Source organism: Capra hircus, chromosome 7 (genome assembly GCF_001704415.2).
Source record: "Capra hircus breed San Clemente chromosome 7, ASM170441v1, whole genome shotgun sequence".
NCBI classification, from domain to species: Eukaryota; Metazoa; Chordata; class Mammalia; order Artiodactyla; family Bovidae; genus Capra; species Capra hircus.
This window is the reverse complement of record NC_030814.1, coordinates 103,868,314-103,885,895: the sequence shown is the minus strand read 5'-3', so window position 1 is coordinate 103,885,895 and position 17,582 is coordinate 103,868,314. Positions and strand designations below refer to the sequence as shown.

At 54.8% G+C, this 17,582-nt stretch overlaps 1 protein-coding gene across 1 annotated transcript; it reads left to right on the top strand.

The window, feature by feature from the left end:
• On the top strand, positions 3,911-16,102 carry LSM4 (LSM4 homolog, U6 small nuclear RNA and mRNA degradation associated). Its single transcript, XM_018051433.1, has 5 exons — positions 3,911-4,033; positions 8,288-8,329; positions 10,858-10,956; positions 13,451-13,634; positions 15,468-16,102. Exons 1-5 carry the CDS (start codon positions 4,031-4,033, stop codon positions 15,557-15,559), a joined length of 420 nt encoding a protein of 139 aa, XP_017906922.1. The 5' UTR covers positions 3,911-4,030; the 3' UTR covers positions 15,560-16,102.

Genomic DNA, 17,582 nt, shown 5'->3' with positions numbered 1-17,582 from the left:
AGCACCCCTGGGATCATCCCCCAGCCCATGATAGAGAGGAAAATAAACACTGCCCTAACCTGGGTGGGACCTCTTTGAGACACAAGCTCTTGTGTTGTCTCCCTAAGGTCCACAGCTGGACTAACCCTCAGGTGCCCACTCTGTCATCTGCTCATTGGTGTCCACTGCAGGGATCCTTCCCTCTGTGTCTCAGTTCTCCATCCCCAGTGGGGACTTCCTAGGGTCATCCCTTGAGTACTCTATGTACCCTTGAGTTCTCATTTCAGGGTCAGCTTCTGAGGGAGGGAAGACCCCAAACCAAGACACGAAAGACAACCGTGGGTCCAGGGCTATCTGCTGCTTCAGTCTTTATACGAGTTTCACATTTGATCACTCCACACAGTAACCCTGGTTGGCAGAGATGATCATAGACAGTCCCCAACTTGTGATAGTTTGACTTCAGATTTTTCAGCTTCATGATGTGGGCAAGCAATCGTTCAGGAGAAACCACACTTTGAATTTTGATCTTTTCCTGGACTAGTGATATGTGGTAAGATGCTCTCTCATGATTCTGGGCAGCTGGCAATGAGCCTCAGCTCCCAGTCAGTCATGGGGTTACAGCGGTAAACAACTGATACACTGACTTTTTGTTAACTTTCAGTACAGTATTCAATACATTATATAAGGTATTCAACACTCTTATCCAATAGGCTTGTGTTTGATGATTTTGCTCAACTATAGGTTTATTTGAGTGTTCTGAGCACGTTTAAAATAGGCGAGGCTAAACTAAGCTATGACGTTTAGTAGGCTAAATGTATTAAATGTATTTTCAATTTATTAAATTTTCAACTTACCATGGGTTTATTGGGACATAACCCCATCACAGGGCTTCCCTGCTGGCTCAGTGGTAAAGAACCCACCTGCCAATGAAGGAGACCTGGGTTCAATCCCTGGATAAGGAAGATCCCCTGGAGAAGGAAATGGCAACCCACTCCAGTATTCTTGCCTGGGAAATCCCATGGACAGAGAAGCCTGGCGGGCTACAGCCCACGGGGTTGCAAAAGGGTCGGACACGACTCAGCGACTAAACCACCACGCTATCACAAATGAAGGGAAATCTGTATTCTTGTTTTTAGCGAGAAGAAAGAGGGAGGAACAAGCCTGAGCTACTCAGTCCCTTCATAACAAAACTGACCCCCAAACCGTCTCCCCTCACTAGGTCCTGGAGGGGAGATTCTAGTGCCCTGCCTGGTGGGATGTGGCTGGGCAGTTCTCATCCTCTTCTGCCCCGGTCTCTGAGACCTGATGCAGGGGAATCTCTTACTGAGAAGCTGAGCATCAAGGGGCTCCCTAAGCCAGCTCTGAGAGACATCGGGTCTCTTCAGCTGGAAGAGCTTGGCTCTGGGCTCTTGGGAATTCCCTGGTAGTCCAGTGGTTAGGACTTGACGCTTTCACTGCCAGGGTCTGGGTTCAAATTCTGATTGGGAAACTAAGATTCCACAAGCCATGCAACGCTGCCAAAAAAAGAAAGGAAAAATCTCTCAGGCCGATGAAGACACTAAGGAGGCCTGGAAAAGGGTAGTCCTGGAGGAGGACACCTATGTCTCATTTACAAACCTGAGTCAAGGCAAGTGTGGAAGCCAAAACAGAGAAAGGAACACTCAGTGGTCACCCAGCTGGATCTCTCTTGGAAATTTAGGCTGTAGACATGCTCATGACTGTGTGAAAGTATATGCACGGTCACCTAGGAGATGTGAACTAGTCACATAAATGTCAGTGTTCAAAGGAATCATAGCTTATACTTGATGTAGTGGGTTGAGAATTGGCCCTAAAAAGATACATGCTAACATATCTTAAAAAACATAGATAAGTTCTAGTCCCCATATCTGTGAATATGACCTTATTTGAAATACATTCTTTGCAGATTTAATCAAGATCTCAAGGTGAAATTTATCCTGGATTTAGGGTGGGCAGGCTTCCCAGGTGGCGCTAGTGGTAAAGAACCCACCTGCCAATGCAGGAGACAAGAGACGCAGGTTCAATTCCCTGGGTCGGGAAGATCCCCTGGAGGAGGACATGGCAACCCACTCCAGTATTCTTGCCTAGAGAATCCCATGGACTGAGGAGCCTGGAGGGCTACAGTCCATAGGGTGGCAAAGACTCAGACACAACTGAAGCAACTTAGCACGCACAGCACACAATAAGAGAAAGGAGTGTCCTCATAAGAAAAGAAGAGGAAAGAGAAAAGCTATGTGATGACAGGCAGAGACTGGAGTGACATGTTTATAACCAAGAACTACAAGGATTGCTGGATTGCTGGAGGAGAGGCTTGGGATGAACTGTCCCTCAGATCCTTGAGAAGAAACCAATCCTGCCCACACCTTGAGTTCAGACTTCTGGATCACGTTCTGTGGTTTAAAGCCACGCAGTTTGATTGCTCTGTTGTGGCAGCCCAAGGGGATGAATACATTTGCCAGTTTGTCTTGCTCACCAGCTGTCACCCCTCCTAAGCCTTGGGAGGGCCAGGAGTTTCGTCTGGTTTATTCACTTTGTGTTTCCCAGAGCAGGCCCATAGTAGGTGCTCAATAAATATTGCACATCTGAATATATCAAGCAGACACTGTTCTGTGTGCTTTCCCATGGCTTACCTCATTTCCTCCTCACTGCAACCTTCTACAGCACTCATTACACCCATTTTAAAGGGAGGTGAACTAAGGCTCCGAGGGACAAAGCCAGGATTCCAACCTACCAAAGAGATGGTGACTGTAGTCATGAAATTAAAAGGCACTTGCTCCTTGGAAGAAAAGCTATGAGGAACCTAGAGAGCGTATTAAAAAACAGAGACTTCACTTTGCCGACATAAGCCCGTATAGTCTAAGCTATGGTTTTTCCAGTAGTTATGTACAGATATGAGGATTAAACCATAAAGAAGGCTGAGCGCCGGAAGAATTGATGCTTTTGAACTGTGGTGCTGGAGAAGACTATTTAGAGCCCCTTGGACAGCAAAACAGAGAAGGCAATGGCACCCCCACTCCAGTCCTCTTGCCTGGAAAATTCCATGGATGGAGGAGCCTGGTGGGCTGTAGTCCATGGGATCACTGAGGGTCGGACACGACTGAGCGACTTCACTTTCACGCATTGAAGGAAATGGCAACCCACTCCAGTGTTTTTGCCTGGAGAATCCCAGGGACGGGGGAGCCTGGTGGGCTGCAGTCTATGGGGTCGCACAGAGGTGGACACGACTGAAGTGACTTAGCAGCAGCAGGACAGCACAGAGATCAAAGCAGTCAATCCTCAACCCTGAGTATTCGTTTGAAGGACTGATACTAAAGCTTCAACTTCAATACACTGGGCACCTGATGCGAGGAGCCGACTCACTGGAAAAAACCCTGATGCTGGGAAAGACTGAAGGCAGGAGAAGGGGACGACAGAGGATGAGATTGTTGAATGGCATCACCGACTCGATGGCCAGGAGTTTGACCAAACTCCAGGAGACAATGAAGAGCAGGGATGCCTGGCGTGCTGCAGTCCATGGGGGTCACAAAGCGTCCGACTCACTGAGCGATTGAACAACAATAATGAGAACCAGAAAAGGGGCGGGAAGGCAGACATTAAGCACATTCCAATAATAACCGATAATAACCGAAGAGCCTCCATTTCTCAAGGAAATTGGAAGTAATAACCGACTTTGCCCACAGCGTGGAGCCGATGAGATCCTCGAGCGTTTGACCTGCGCAAGCGCCTTTACCCACAAAGCCTCCTGCTCGGGCACATATTGTTCCGCCCCCTTTTGCAGCACTCAACTACGGCACTTTACGACTCTGGTCCTTATTTCACTGGTGAGAACACGGCCCGGCCCGCCCCTCGAGTTTAGTAGGCCCCGCCTTGCTCTGAGTGGATTGGTTGTCCTTCCCACGAGCCCCGCTCTGACTGGCTCGCGTCGCTGCCACTCTATTTCAGCCTAGTGGCGCGCAGCGGCGGCTCCCGGCGGGAACGTGAGCGGCGGCGGCGGTGGCGGAAGTGGCCGGGGAGGCCGGTCCCTACCGACACCATGGTGAGGCGACGGGGGAGCCGGCCGCCAAGGGCCCTCGGGGCGGGTGCTGGGGCAGGGGCGATGCAGAGCGAGTGTGTCATCCGGGCCTCGAGTCCTGCCACCCGGTCGGAGCGGGGGAAACAGACCGGAGAATGCAGGGGGTTCTCTCAAGACACCTGGCACGTCGGTCTCAGGGGAATAGAGGATTGGACGAACGTGTAATAGTGTAGCAATCTAGCCGCAGTCTTCTCATTTTTCGTATGGGAGAAATGAGGTCGGAGAGGAAGGGGAACCCCCCACCCCTCCCAGAATCCCAGTGAATGAAACAGCATGACTTCTCAGTTAGAGAAGCGACTCCGAGTGATCAGACCCAGTCTGACCTCGTGGAATGTAAAGTTAGAGCGCCAGGAAGTAGAGACCCGTTGTGCGTTCTCAGATTACGCCAACTTGGGGAATTTCAGAGCTTGTAAGGTCCTTAGAGGGCTTCCCTCGTGGCTCCGTGGTAAAGAACCCGCGTGTCAGTGTAGGAGACGCGAGTTCCATCCCGGGGTCAGGAAGATCCCCTGGAGAAGGAAATGGCAGTATCTTGCCAGAGAAATCTCGTGAGCAGGTGGGTCTGGCGGGATACAGTCCATGGGATTGCAAGAGTCGGACCGACTTAGTTACTGAACAACAACAAGGCCCTTAGGATGCTAGCTGCACAATCTCCTGTGCCTCTGTTTTTCAGGCTGAAAAACACCCAGAGATGGGTTTGCTTTTCCCAGGGTCACACAGGATGCGGTTCAGAGGGAGAGGGGTCATTTTGAGCCAAAATGGGCTAACTGTCCTCCCAGTTCACAGAAGGAAAAACTGAGACCCTGACAGGAAACCTCTCCAAAGGCATGCTGTTCACAAGTTGTGGACAAGTTATAGATCTAAACCAGAGAGTGCACGTCCCCCCGCCCCGCCCAGTGTATGACAGAAAAACTGTGGCCCCACAATGGAATTGAGAGCCGAGGGCTTCCTGAGAGAGTATTTGGCCTGTCAGCACCCAGGTTGCTCTGAGGTGGTCGCTGCACATTTCTCTGAGCCAACCATGAGGGCTCATTAAATTTCTCCTGGTCAGTGTAAGGCTGGAGAGAAGGGAGCAGGTTCCTCTCTGCTCAAGGGTACAGTTGGTCTCAGGGAATGAGCAAAACTGGAAAAATCCATGTGTTAAGCTCTGTGGAGACAGGATTTTTGCTTTTTATTCTCTTAGGAGTCCCAGAGCCTAGAGTAGTGCCTGCGTGAAGGACAGGCTCGTTCAGCCTGTTCCTTCCTTCTGGGGAGTGTTGAGGCCGTTGACAGGGCTTTTTCCCTGTGGTCCCTGCAGGGCTGGAAGCAGAGGTCTGGGTGAAGGAGTGGGTGGTCTGCAACAAATTCCTGAATTAGGAGCCTCAGGGTACTGTTAGATCTAGGCCTGAGGACCAGGCCCCAGGCGTTCTGAGAAAGGCCTTTCTTTCCTCAACCTTTTTTCCCTGACTCCAGAGGACCCTGTCTCCCCCAGAACTGAGTGTTCAGCCCTCTCCTGTCTCCCTGGCACCTTCAAGCATCTTCCATCCCCCACCCGTGCTGCTATCCCTTCCCCTTGGCTTTCAGGTTCCTCAGGATCCTCCCCTTCCCCTCACCCTTGTCTTCAGCACAGTTTGGGGTTGTAGAAGATGGTGAGATGTGACCGTGGCTCCAGGCCCTGGGCTGTCCCAGCTCCACCTCTCCCTACCTAAGCTCTCCTTTCTTTGTGGGGTGGAGCAGGAATCCCCCCGCCCCACGTGCCTCCAGCGGGTGGTGTGTGCTGTATTTGTTCAGCAAATATTTACTGAGACCTTCTCGTGTGCCTGACCGGGTGTTCAGTGCTGGACAAAGTCCACACCCTCCGAATTTTCCAGTCTAGCAGGAGGTTTGGCGTTTCCAGTCTAGCCAGGGAGACATCATAAATAAACAAGTTAATTAGAGACTGGCTGTGTCCTGTAATAGCAGCAGCAGAGGGTGACCCAGGTGGAAACCTCCTTTCTTCCCTCGACAGGGTTATAACGAGGACCTGGCTGAGGGCACAGTCACCAGCTGGGGGCAGGGCACCCCAGGCAGAGGGAGCCTCAGAACAAAGGCTGCCAGCAGCACCAGGCGCGGTGTGTGAGGCGCAGAGTGGGCCAGTTTGCTGGAGCTGGATCAGGTCTGGCTCTGTGGGCTGCCTAGGGAGCGGGTGCTGGTCCCATCTGTGTCACAGCCATCCTCCGAGGGCACACTGCCAGCAACAGCTGTGGAGGCTGTGGGTCCTGCAGGTCTGTGCTACTGGTAGCTGGTACTGGTGGCAGCCTGAGAGGGACCAGCTTAGAGGCTCTGTGTGCCATAAAGGGACATCTGTGGGTTCCCTGCTGACAGGCATCAGCCCCCTCTCCCCAGCTTTACCAGGACCTTGCTCTGTGGCCCTGGGCAGGTTCCTCCTGCTCTAGCCGCTGGTGTCTCATGTAGAGGCTCCTTGATTGGACTGTTCCGACCCCCTCCAACCTCTCAGAGTCCATCTTCATTCTCACCTTCCAGGGCTAACCTGGTGATCTGGGAGGAGGATCTTGGTGTGCCCCAGTCCAGATTCCCATTGTGGACACAAGAGAACAAGAGAACAGGCTTGCCCAGGAAGAGTGCAAGGCTTTGCCGCTGTAAATACCCTGGGTGTGTGGCTGCTGCATGCGTGTCTGCTGAACCTCCGGCTCACCGCACTCGGGCAGCCTCGCACAGATTCATTCCAGAGCAGAGGGCAGGTTGGCCACCTACGCGCCCTTCTGGGAACAACCACCTCCTTTCCACGTGGCCCCTTCTTCCTCCTTATCTTGCCCTTCCAGGAAGCCTGTGCAGGAAGTGGGCCTGGGCCTAGCTTCCTGCTGCCACTGGACCTCCCCTGGGTGGCTTGTAGGGAAGGCCCGTGGGATGTGGAATTCCCCTCCCTCCAAGCCCTTCCACAGGGAACCTTCCTCTGGAGATTGAGGGCCATTTGTGGCCTCCTGACAGAGAGGCTCACAGTCCCCACCACCTGGAGAAACAGCTACCACCTGTTAGATAGAGCCTGAGGGTAGGCTGGGACTCCCCAGCAAAGAGCTCCTGGGGGTCAGGCCAACTTAGAGTTCCCCAGTTACTGGGGCATGGTACGGTTTTCCCTGAGATAATTTCCTGTCTGGTGGGGCCCTTGCTCTAGAACTTTCACCTGCCTATACTGGATAGGTTGCCATTGGACTCTGAACCCAAGCACTGCTCCTTGAGTCACCCTTCTGGAGGCCCAGAGACAGGCCCCAGGGTAAGGCTCAAGATTTGTGTTACAAAAATGAAAACTGATTCCCACCCCCACCCCAGTTAACACTATATGGGTTTTTTTTTATGAAAAAGAAATTCAGTAATGAAGGAAACAGAACTATCTTGAAAGTTTACCTTACCTGGGTGAGTTTTTAAATCCCATCGTTTATCTGCTGTCCCAGTAACCACAGACTTGTTCTGAAATGTTTCTTCCTCTCACCTGGTAAATTCCTCTTGAATACCCAGCTCAGATGTCACCTCTTTAGATCAAGAGGCCAGTTGAGTCTGATGGATCACTCTGCCAGGGGACAGTCAGGGCTGCCGCCCAAGGTGTGGGCCCAGCATGAGCTGGCTTCTGACAGGGTCGAGCCATGCTCCATCTCTCACTAGGTCTGTGGTGCTGGGCAGGTTCCTCAGTCTCTAAGCTCATCCTCACCTGTAAAGTGGGTGTGAGGATAACCATCTACCATACTGAAAATGAAAGGCTTAGCTAGAACTGCGTGTGTTAACCTGGACGTATCTCTGAAACATCATCAGAGCAAAACACGTAAGCAGGAGCAGGACCCATGTGCCATGATGCTGTTGATAAACCTGGGGGGCTATGCCTGGTCCTGTCAGGCATGAGCTACAGAGAAATACCCAGAATGATCAGCCCCAACACCAGAGGGCAGCTGCTGCTGAGATTATCAGGGGAGAGATCAAACCATTTTATTGAAGGACTTCAGGGGAGGGTCAAAAGGCTGGGAGGACAAAGATCTAACGTCCTTCTCCAGGCTGGGGTCTCCCCAGCTGCAGAATTGCTGAAATGAGATTTTTTCTAGACTTCAGTGCTAACCTGGGAGGCGGATATGTGGCCTGGGGTTGGGGAGAGTTCAGAGGCTGTGTTTCTGTTGAGGGATATGCTAGCCCTGCCTAGAGGCCGAGTCCAGGGTGCTGATGAGCCAGACAAGTCATGCTCTTTTATTTGCCTTTCAGCTTCCCTTGTCGCTGCTGAAAACGGCTCAGAATCACCCAATGGTGAGTATGTGCCACTCTGGAGTGGTGCCTTTCAGCAGGGCCCAGCCTCAGCACAGGAACGGACACGGCACAGGGCGAGGTGCCTCCAGACAAGCCCGCCTCCTGCCTGTCCGCGAAGCAGCAGCTTGACCTCTCCTCCCTCCCGCACGCCAGGGCCTGTGTCATTTCTGCTTCTGCTCCAAGTCATATGTACTTATTAAAAGTGGCAAATACTAGAGATTCGGAGGAAGTGGAATCCCCTCTTCGTTAATCTTCCCAACAATTTTTTCTTCGGTATTTACACGTTTTGACTTTTAACGTGTGTGTAAGCATGAATGAATTTTTAAAATGTGGGTGGGTTCATGCAATACACATTTCCTAATGTGCTTTTGTTCCTTTGTGATAGAGTGTGATATCTGTCAATATGTTCTGTTGTCTTTCCTTTTTTAAATTCGGATGTTATTCACACGACCATGCAGTTCAGCCTTTTCAAGGCGGACAGTTTAGGGACGCGCAGCACGTTTGCAGTGTTGTGCAGCCGCCACCTCTGTGTCATTGCAGAGTACTCCTGTCACCCTAAAAGGTGGCCCAGTCCCCATTAGCAGCCACCCCACAGCCCCCTCCCCCAGCACCTGGCAGCCACTACTCTGCCTTCTGTCTCTGTGGATTTGCCTGTTGTGGACATTTCCCATACATGGGATCACGCAACATGTGGCCTTTCATGTCTGGCTTCTCTCCCTCAGCATGATGTTCTCAGGGCTTGTCCACTTTATAACGTGTGTCAGCCCTCCGTTCCTTATGGCCAGGTGCTATTCCATTGTGTAGATATATGACACTTTATCCGTTTGTCCTGGTGGCTTCCCTGATAGTTCAGATGGTAAAGAATCTGCCTGCAGTGTAGGAGACCAGAGTTTGATCCCTGGGTCGGGAAGATCCTCTGGAGAAGGGAATGGCAGCCCACTCCAGTATTCTTGCCTGGAGACTTCGGTGGACAGAGGAGCCTTGCAGGCTACAGTTCATGGGGTCACAGAGTCAGACACGACTGAGCAACTAACACACGTCCATTTGTTCCTGATGACGGACATTTGGGTTCTTTCTGCTTTTTGGCTACTGAAAATTTGAGCTGCCGGGAACATTCGTGTGCACATTTTTCCATGGATGTATGCCTTCGTTTCTCTTGGGCAGATAGCTGAGTTGATTCCTTTTCTTTTTTTTTTTTTTTCAATTTTTTCAAACTGGAAAGTGATGACTTTCTAAATCATGTTTAAACCTTAAAGTGGTTGCCAAGGGAAACGGGCAGAGTAGCTGTAAAATGTCGACAGCACCATGGAAGGCAGGGGAGAGCACGTGATGACTGCCCGTGGCCATCCGGGGACTCAGCTGAGCTGTCCTACAGGCCTACCAGGGTCTCACCCTTGCCCCCGTCACTGGTCACCCACCAGCAGGAACTTGAGCAGGAAGTCACGGGCATGGGCTGGGCTGCCGCTGGCGCTCATCATGCCAGCACCCGGCATCGTGCCAGTGCTCAGGCTCAGCCCACAGAATGGTGCAGAGGTGGTGTCTGGGCAGCCCAGTGCCTCTCCAGCCCCAAGAGTTGATTATTTTAAAAAATTTTTATTTTATATTGAAATATGGTTGATCCACAGCACTTTGTTAGTTTCAGGTGTCCAGCAAAGTGATTCAGTTATGTATGCGCAGGTATCTGTTATTTTAAAAATTCTTTTCCCATTTAGGTTGTTATATAATATGGAGCAAAGAATTCCCTGCACTCTAGAGTAGATCCTTGCTCCGTTCTTTGTTTGCTTTTGGGGGAGAATTGGTTTACAGTGCTCTGTTAGTTTCTGCTCTACCATGAAGTGAATCAGCAGTATGTGTATGTATCCCCTCCCTCTTGGACCTCGTCCCACCCCACCCCCTTCCCATCCGTCTCGGTCATCACACAGCATTGAGCTGAGCTCCCAGCGCTATCCTGCAGGTTCCTGGTTATTCATTTTAAATGTAGTTGTGTCTACATGTCAATTCCAAAGTCCTTAACTATCCCTCCTCGCCCCCATCCCCTCTGGTAACCGTAAGTCTGTTCTCTCAGTTGATTTTTTTTTTTAAGACAGGCTTTTCCTAGCAAAAGCATGTCTTCTGAATGAGGTGCTTTTCCCGAAACACATCAAGACAGGCCAGTAATTCCTGCAGTGAAAGACTATCTCCAGACCACCATGGATCACGCATGTGGCATCCCTGGGCACCTGGCCACCCTCTTACCCTAACTTTACTCGTTCTTTTAAAGATGTGTGGGTGTTGTTCATTTCTTCCACACACAGGAAAACGGTTTCATCATAGAAAGTGTACAATGCCCAGCAAAGTGTACTGAAAAAGCAGAGCACATCTCCTGCAAGATGGGCCCCTGGGGGCCTGGGCACTGTGCGCTGTGCCCACTGGGTCCCAAGAGGAGCCAAGGCCGTGTCTGACCAGGCCCGATGGTGGCGACCTGCTCCTCGGGGTAGGTCTGCCCTTCCTCGGGGCCTGTGCCTGATGTGGGGCCCGTTTCTCTCCAGCTGGTGGAGCTCAAAAACGGGGAGACATACAACGGGCACCTGGTGAGCTGTGACAACTGGATGAACATCAACCTGCGTGAGGTGATCTGCACGTCCAGGGTGAGTACCCTGTGCCCTCAGCCTGTACCCCCATCCGGGGGCCTTCAGGTGGTACTGGTCTGGTGGGTGTTTTGAGTGGAGGCTCTGTGGCCAGGGTCACGCACTGGAACCTGGGATGACCTTCCAGAGCCTCGGCCTTCCCACTTCCAAGTCCGGTACAAGCCCTCTGCCTGGACTTTTGGGAGGAGTGGGACAGCCCACACCTCAGCCTCTACTGCAGGTCATCCTGCCAGGGGCAGGGCTTTGTGGAGGGCCGGGGCCCGAGGCACGGGGCTGGATGTGGAGCTGGGCAGAGGCACAAGGCTCCAAGTCTCTGGTGCCCTGGACTTTGCACCTGTGGTTGCTGCCCAGCAGGTACTGAGCTGCTCCTCCACCCCCCAACCCCAACCCCACTCCTGACCAGGAAGGACTTGTGCCGTTCTCTACAGGAAGGGGGTGGCCTCCAGGGCAGACTCCCTCCCCCTGCCTGCACTGGGTTCTGCTAGTTAGCGCTTTCCTTTCCCCTTGATTCCCGTCTCCATCACCTGCCCAAGGTAGCCCCCCATGTTACGGGGAAGAACCTGCTGGGAGGCCCGGGCTGTCTTGAGCCAAGGACAGGGTACCCCCAGGGCTCGCCCCGCCAGCATTCAGCAGAGCACGAGGCAGCCAGTCTTGTCCTCGAAGACAGACAGGGGCTGGGGGACCACCCCCGCTCCCCCTCAGCTGCTCAGCTCTGTGGCTTATTTCCTGGGACCAAACTCCAGGTGGCGGGTGGCTGGGGATTTCCATTGTGGCTGTAGCACATGGCGCCATGGTGCACAGCTGGGCACGTGTCCTTCTGCACACGGCCAATAGGTTTCTGTCCACTTTGAGGACATCGAGCCAATCACTGGGTCTTGGGCCAAGGTCAGTCCTGCCTCCATGGCCAAGCCTGGACACATGGCTCCCCCTGGAGGGTTCCCCTCAGGACCCAGCAGTTGGGAGGAGAAACTGGGTGTGAGGAACCAATCTGTGCAGCCATCAGGCCTCCTCACCTGTAAACAGGTGACAGCAGCCCCTTCTCCCCTCGGGCAGCCGGATCCAGAGACCCCAGAGGCTGAGAGTGTGCAGGAGAGCAAGCGTCTGGAGGCATGAGCTGCCCCATGGAAAGCGTGTAAGCCTGGTTCCCCCAGGGAGTGCACTGGGCTGGGCTGCCCTTGGCTGGGGAAATGCCTCACGCTGAAAGGCCGCCCCGGTCCCAGCCCTGAGCTTCCACAGAATCGTCGTCCTGCCTGGCTGTACTCTGCATCCCCACAGACTTGGCTGCTCGCCTACCCTTTCTGGGAAAAGAATGCTCTGAGGCCTCTTGGGGCTCCTGTATGGGTCGGGGGCTCTTATGTATGTTCCTGGGAAGAGCTGGCCCTCAGACATTCCACTTGTCCCCGCCGAGCGCCTGCACTGGGCTGCGCCAAGTGGTCCAGGCACTGCTGATGTCATTCAGGAGGACTGGGGGCTTCAAGGAGGCTGCAAGTGAGGCCTGTTGAGGGCTGCAGTTAGCCAGACATGAAAAGGAGGAAACAGCGTGTGCAAAATGCTGGAGGCCAGAAGCCCACTGCGTGTGTTCCAGAATGTTCCATCTGGAAGGCACATCGAATGCTGAGGGAGGGCAGCCAGAGTGGGGCTGGATCTCAGGCCCTCTGGAGCCACACTGAGAGAGTTGGACCTTGTCCTCGGCCAACGGGGCCCTGATTGGGATCTAAGCAGGGAGATGTCTTGGTCTGATTTCTAAGGGTGTGGGGGAGGGGTTGGCTTGGGGCAGCAGGGGTGGGGCAGGAGAAGCAATCTGATGGATGAGATCCCGGGCTCCTGCCCAAGGGCAGCAGGAGGGTGGGGTGAGGCCTTGTGCTGGTCACAGGGTGTTTGAGAGTCGGGGGGAGACAGCATCCTGAAAACTTCAAGGTTGGCGTTGCTCAGGAGTCTACAGCTGTACAAGTCCTTGTCTCTCGAGCTTCCATTAGCTCCCCTGTAAACTGGCATCACTGGATGCTGCCCCGGCTGGCCCCAAACCTGCCTCCCCACCCTCTCCTGGCCCTCTTCACCCACCACCCAGGGTCTGTGTCCTGCTCACCTGTGTCCCATGGCCAGCTCAGACCCTGCCACTAGACACTTGTGTGAATGACTGAGTCACAGTGCGTGGAGCGGACTCCAGGAGAGCTCGGGGAGACGGGGAGCAGAAGGGGGAGGAGCTGAGCTGTGGCAGCACCTGGCCTGTGAGGCAGCCTCGCGACTCTCCAGGCTTTGGATGGCATCCCCCACCAGAGGACAGGCTGAGGGCACAGGCTGCTCACGAGGCCCTGCCCTGCCCGCCCTCGTGCGTGAAGGGCTGCCAAGGGTCTGGAGAGAGCCTGCTGGAGGGCGGCCCTCCCGTGTCCTGTGCAGAAGGGCGCCGCCAGGCGCAGGGAGCCTGAGTGGATGGATGCTGCCCGGCTGCCTACACGTTCCTCCCCACGGCTCTGACACGTACCCCCTGTTGCAGGACGGGGACAAATTCTGGCGGATGCCCGAGTGCTACATCCGCGGCAGCACCATCAAGTACCTGCGCATCCCCGACGAGATCATCGACATGGTCAAGGAGGAGGTGGTGGCCAAGGGCCGTGGCCGCGGTGGCCTGCAGCAGCAGAAGCAGCAGAAGGGCCGCGGGATGGGGGGCGCCGGGCGAGGTAGGCCCTTCTCTCCGCCTTCTCCCCTGGCAGGCAGCCGGGGCCTCCCCGCTGGAGGGTGACTGCCGCACGCGGCATCTGGCCTGGCCCAGGGCTGACATTCTCCACTGGTGGCGTCATGTTGCCGAGGGCCTGGCTCTGCGCCCCTCCTCCATGGCACTGGGGGGCTGTGACTCACGGGGCTCTTCTGTGGAACAGCTGATGCTGCTGGTTGCCACCTGCATGCCCCGTGTCCCCTACCCCAGGAGCCCAGCTAAGCCCTAGTGGTCAGTGCTAGCCGCGCCCATCCTCACAACATGGGCCCTCCTCCCCGCAGTGGCTCTTGGTGCTCCCTCAGCTCCAGATGCCGCCCAGCAGACTAACCCAGTACCCACACAGACCTGGGACTTGAGCCCCACCTGTGTTTCCTGGCAGGTGCTCTGGGCACCTCGGGGAGGCTCAGATTCCCCCCTGCGGAGAAGATCCCCGTGGTGCCCAGCCTGGGACCCTTCCCTGCTGTGACTCCTTTAGACAAAACCAAGGTCACGCCTTTTGGGTAGATCACCCCGCACCACCCTGAAATCATAAATCTTGCATAAAACTAAACGTGCAGTCAGCTAGAGCCGCAGCCCAGAGGCCAGCTGTGGGCCCCACCCTTCCCCACCTCCCCCACCCGACTTCTGTCTCACCCACCTGGAGGGGCTTGTATGCCAGGTTCCAGGAACCCACCTTGGAGGCGTATATGCAGAGCCAGGAAAGACATAGGAGCCCCCCCTGAGCTGAAGCTTGAGTGACAGAAAGGAGCCAGAGAGAAGAGGGCACCGCAGGTAGAGAATAACCTAGGATGGGGGTGAGCAGGGCCCCAGAGGTCCCAGGACCTGCCCCTAGGGCTAGGCTGTCCACCCAGGGTGCCATCGCTGTCGAGTAAACTGCCTGAAGGAGCAGGGAGGACAGGGAGGGGCGCTTGCTTGCATAGGGGCCGCTGCATGACCAGGCTCCCCTTGGCCAAGCTGGGTCTTGCTCCATTAGAGATGAGGCTGGGCAGACCCTGTCAGCCCTGGCTCTGTCCCCTGTATGCGTGTGGAGGAAGGGGGCCCTGGAAGGCCAGGCTGCTGCTTCTGCGACTTCCTGGGCAGGGGCTGCACCCACCCTTGGGCTATTCACCTTCCCCAGCAGCAGTGCTGTGTGCTCCACGTAAAATGCCTTTCGGAAACAGCCCCACCTCTGGCTGCAGAGGTCAGAGCTCAGGAGGCCCCCCCGCCCCTTCTCTGGGCTGGACACACAGAGACCCCACCCCACCCCATTGTTTCTCTCGGGGCCAGCAAGGCAGGGTGGGGTCCCCCGGTGCAGCCCCAGTCACAGAGCTGAGCATCGTTGCTCCACCCCTGGGCTGAGTCCAGGCCTCATCCTAGCTTGTACTCCCAGCTCCTCCTGGAAACCCTTCTGATTTTGTCCTGCTGATGACTACCCACCCCCTCACCTTGGCCCTCAGCCCTCTCTTCCAGGAAGCATTCCCCCCCCCCCGCCCCCGCAAGCCCCAGCGTGACTTGATGCCAGCCTCTGTCCTTCTTGGCATCCATCGCACCCCTGGGGCGCCTGGTCTGATATCCCTTGTCACACTGAGAATGTTGTGGAGCAATACCCCTGCCCAGCCCTGGTCAGACACTCCATCTCAGGTTTTCAACCTGCTCTTCCCACTGACGGTACAGTCACTGCCCCCACTTTACAGAGGTGAAAGCTGAGGCTCAGAGGGGTTCAACGACTTGGCTATCGTCTAAGGGTTCCAGTTCCTGGTCCCTGCCCACAGTGACCCTCCCAGCCTGGCTCTACTGAAGCCCCCCTCCTGTCTCACAGGTGTGTTCGGTGGCCGAGGCCGAGGTGGGATCCCTGGGACTGGCAGAGGTCAACCAGAAAAGAAGCCAGGCAGACAGGCGGGCAAGCAGTGAGCCGCCCCTCCATTCCCAAGACTGAGCTGCCGCGCCGAGCACCTGCTCCCACCCTGAGGCTGCATTCCTGGTCTCCAGTTTATGACTGTTCAGAACAAAAAGAAGAGGCAGGGGTCGGGGAGGACCCCCTGCCTGTCATCTTGTGGTCCTCCTCTTTTTTTGTTAGCCAGCAGTTCTATGGTTGGAAATGTTATTCTGTGCTTCTGGTTTTGTGAAGCCGCAGCCAACTGGATTCCTGGAAGATTCTGTGTTTAATGCATCGTTAAAGCCCTCACTCTTGTTTTAAGGGCAGGCATTTTCCAAACAGGTTTGTTTTGCATTCTGTGTGGTAAACAGACGGGAGGTTTTTATTTTCAGCTGTTTGCACTGAGATTGACAGCCTGGAGGGTCTCCTGAAACACGGACCCTGAAACTGCCTTTTCGAAATGGATCCAGGCAGACGTATGCCTCAGAAGCTGTTCTGGGGCATGATGCTGGGCCCTATTCCGTCCCTTCTTCTCTCCCTCTTTGTCTTAGAAAAATAAAAACAAATACAACTACAAACTGCGAAATCCGTAATTCCTTTGAACCACTGGGTGAATCTAGTTGTAGTGTCCTCAGGAAATCACAGCCCCCACGCAAGAAGTTTCCTTTTGCCCCCTGTGGCCTCTCACCAAGGGGAAGCATTTCAATGGGACACTGGTTCCCATGACCCTCAGCAGCCTCTTACAAAAGGTGGAAGGCAAAATGGGGGTCTGGGCAGTAGGGGAGCCCCTTCCCCTCTTGGGACACCCACACTGCCTGTCCTCAGCCTCCGTCTCTGTTGTGCAAGCACTGTTCACAGCAGAGCTCCCTGAGAAGCTGTGACACGGAGCTGCCTCCAGGAACACATGAGGAAGGCTTTTCACGAACCGTTTACCTCCTCTTAGAGTCGGGGCACTTGCCTGTCCGCGACTCAGCGATTTGCCTGAGACGCTGAGCCAGCACTTGTGCGGAACACTTCCGGCGATGTGGTCCTTTGACCGATATTCCTGGACAGCCTGGTGTTAAGAGGCTGGTTCCTATGGATGTGAGGTCTACCTGGCCTGAGGTCTACTTGTCACCGATACCATGTTGAGACCGGTTCTGAAGGGTGATTGGAAGAAAAGATGGTGGTGCCTGTAGAACTCCACTTAGGTCTGCCAAGTACTGGCCTAGCTATGGCAAAGCCTCTCTAAGGTTTCTCAGTCTCATCCTATCTGGAGAGTGCTGTTCCCTGCCACTTCCTCATCATTGCTTCTCTCCATTTGCACCCCGCCCAGGACCTGCTGCTGCCTGAGTCCTTGTTTTGGCATAGGTTGGGGGCAGGGGTGCGGGGTCTGAGTGTGACCTGGGCCCTGGGAACCCACCTCCCTCAGAGACGTGGGTGGTGCCAGGCCAGGCTGGTAGGAAGACAAAAAAGAATGGCGGGGAGGGAGGGCCTGTGTTCACCCCATAACCCTGGACACAGAATCCCATAATGGCCTTTGGGGGCCTTGGTCTGAAGTCTGGGTTTCCCACTTGGCAAGGGCGTGATGTCTGGTGAGGCTTTGATGAAAGCCGGGGGCTCTGCCTCGGGTGTCCTGCACGGCTGTGAACGAGAAAGCCTTTAGAAGCCCCGCCCCTTCCTGCTGTTCGCGGTTTGGTTTTTCTTCCTTAGCTCTGGACCAAGAACATGTTCAGACGTTCCCAAGGGCCTCTTCGCCGCTCAAGGTCTTGGGTCTCCGACGCGCCCCGTCTCCACACAGGGGCGCATCCCCGGCGGCGTGCGTAATCGCGGCTTCCTGCCCGCGCCGCCAGCCGCCCCTGACCTTTCCAGCCGGGCAGCCCCGGCTCCCGGCCCAGTTCTCTCGGAGCCCGCTGGTGACGTGAGCCGCCTCCCCAGCACTGGCCGCTTAGGTGCCAAGGGGCTTCCGGAAGCCTCCGTCCTCCTGAGCTGGATGTCAGGACAGCCCGGTTTTCCAGTTCTTCTTCCTGGTTGGTTTCAAGAAACCAGCCTCAACGCCCTGAACAAGAAGAGAAACCA

What these genes read in the sequence shown, in the direction of transcription:
- LSM4 (XM_018051433.1), top strand. An exon ending in CGGCTCAGAATCACCCAATG is followed by an intron (nt 8,330 to 10,857) that starts GTGAGTATGTGC and finishes GTTTCTCTCCAG; the next exon opens with CTGGTGGAGCTCAAAAACGG. An exon ending in AGGTGATCTGCACGTCCAGG is followed by an intron (nt 10,957 to 13,450) that starts GTGAGTACCCTG and finishes CCCCTGTTGCAG; the next exon opens with GACGGGGACAAATTCTGGCG.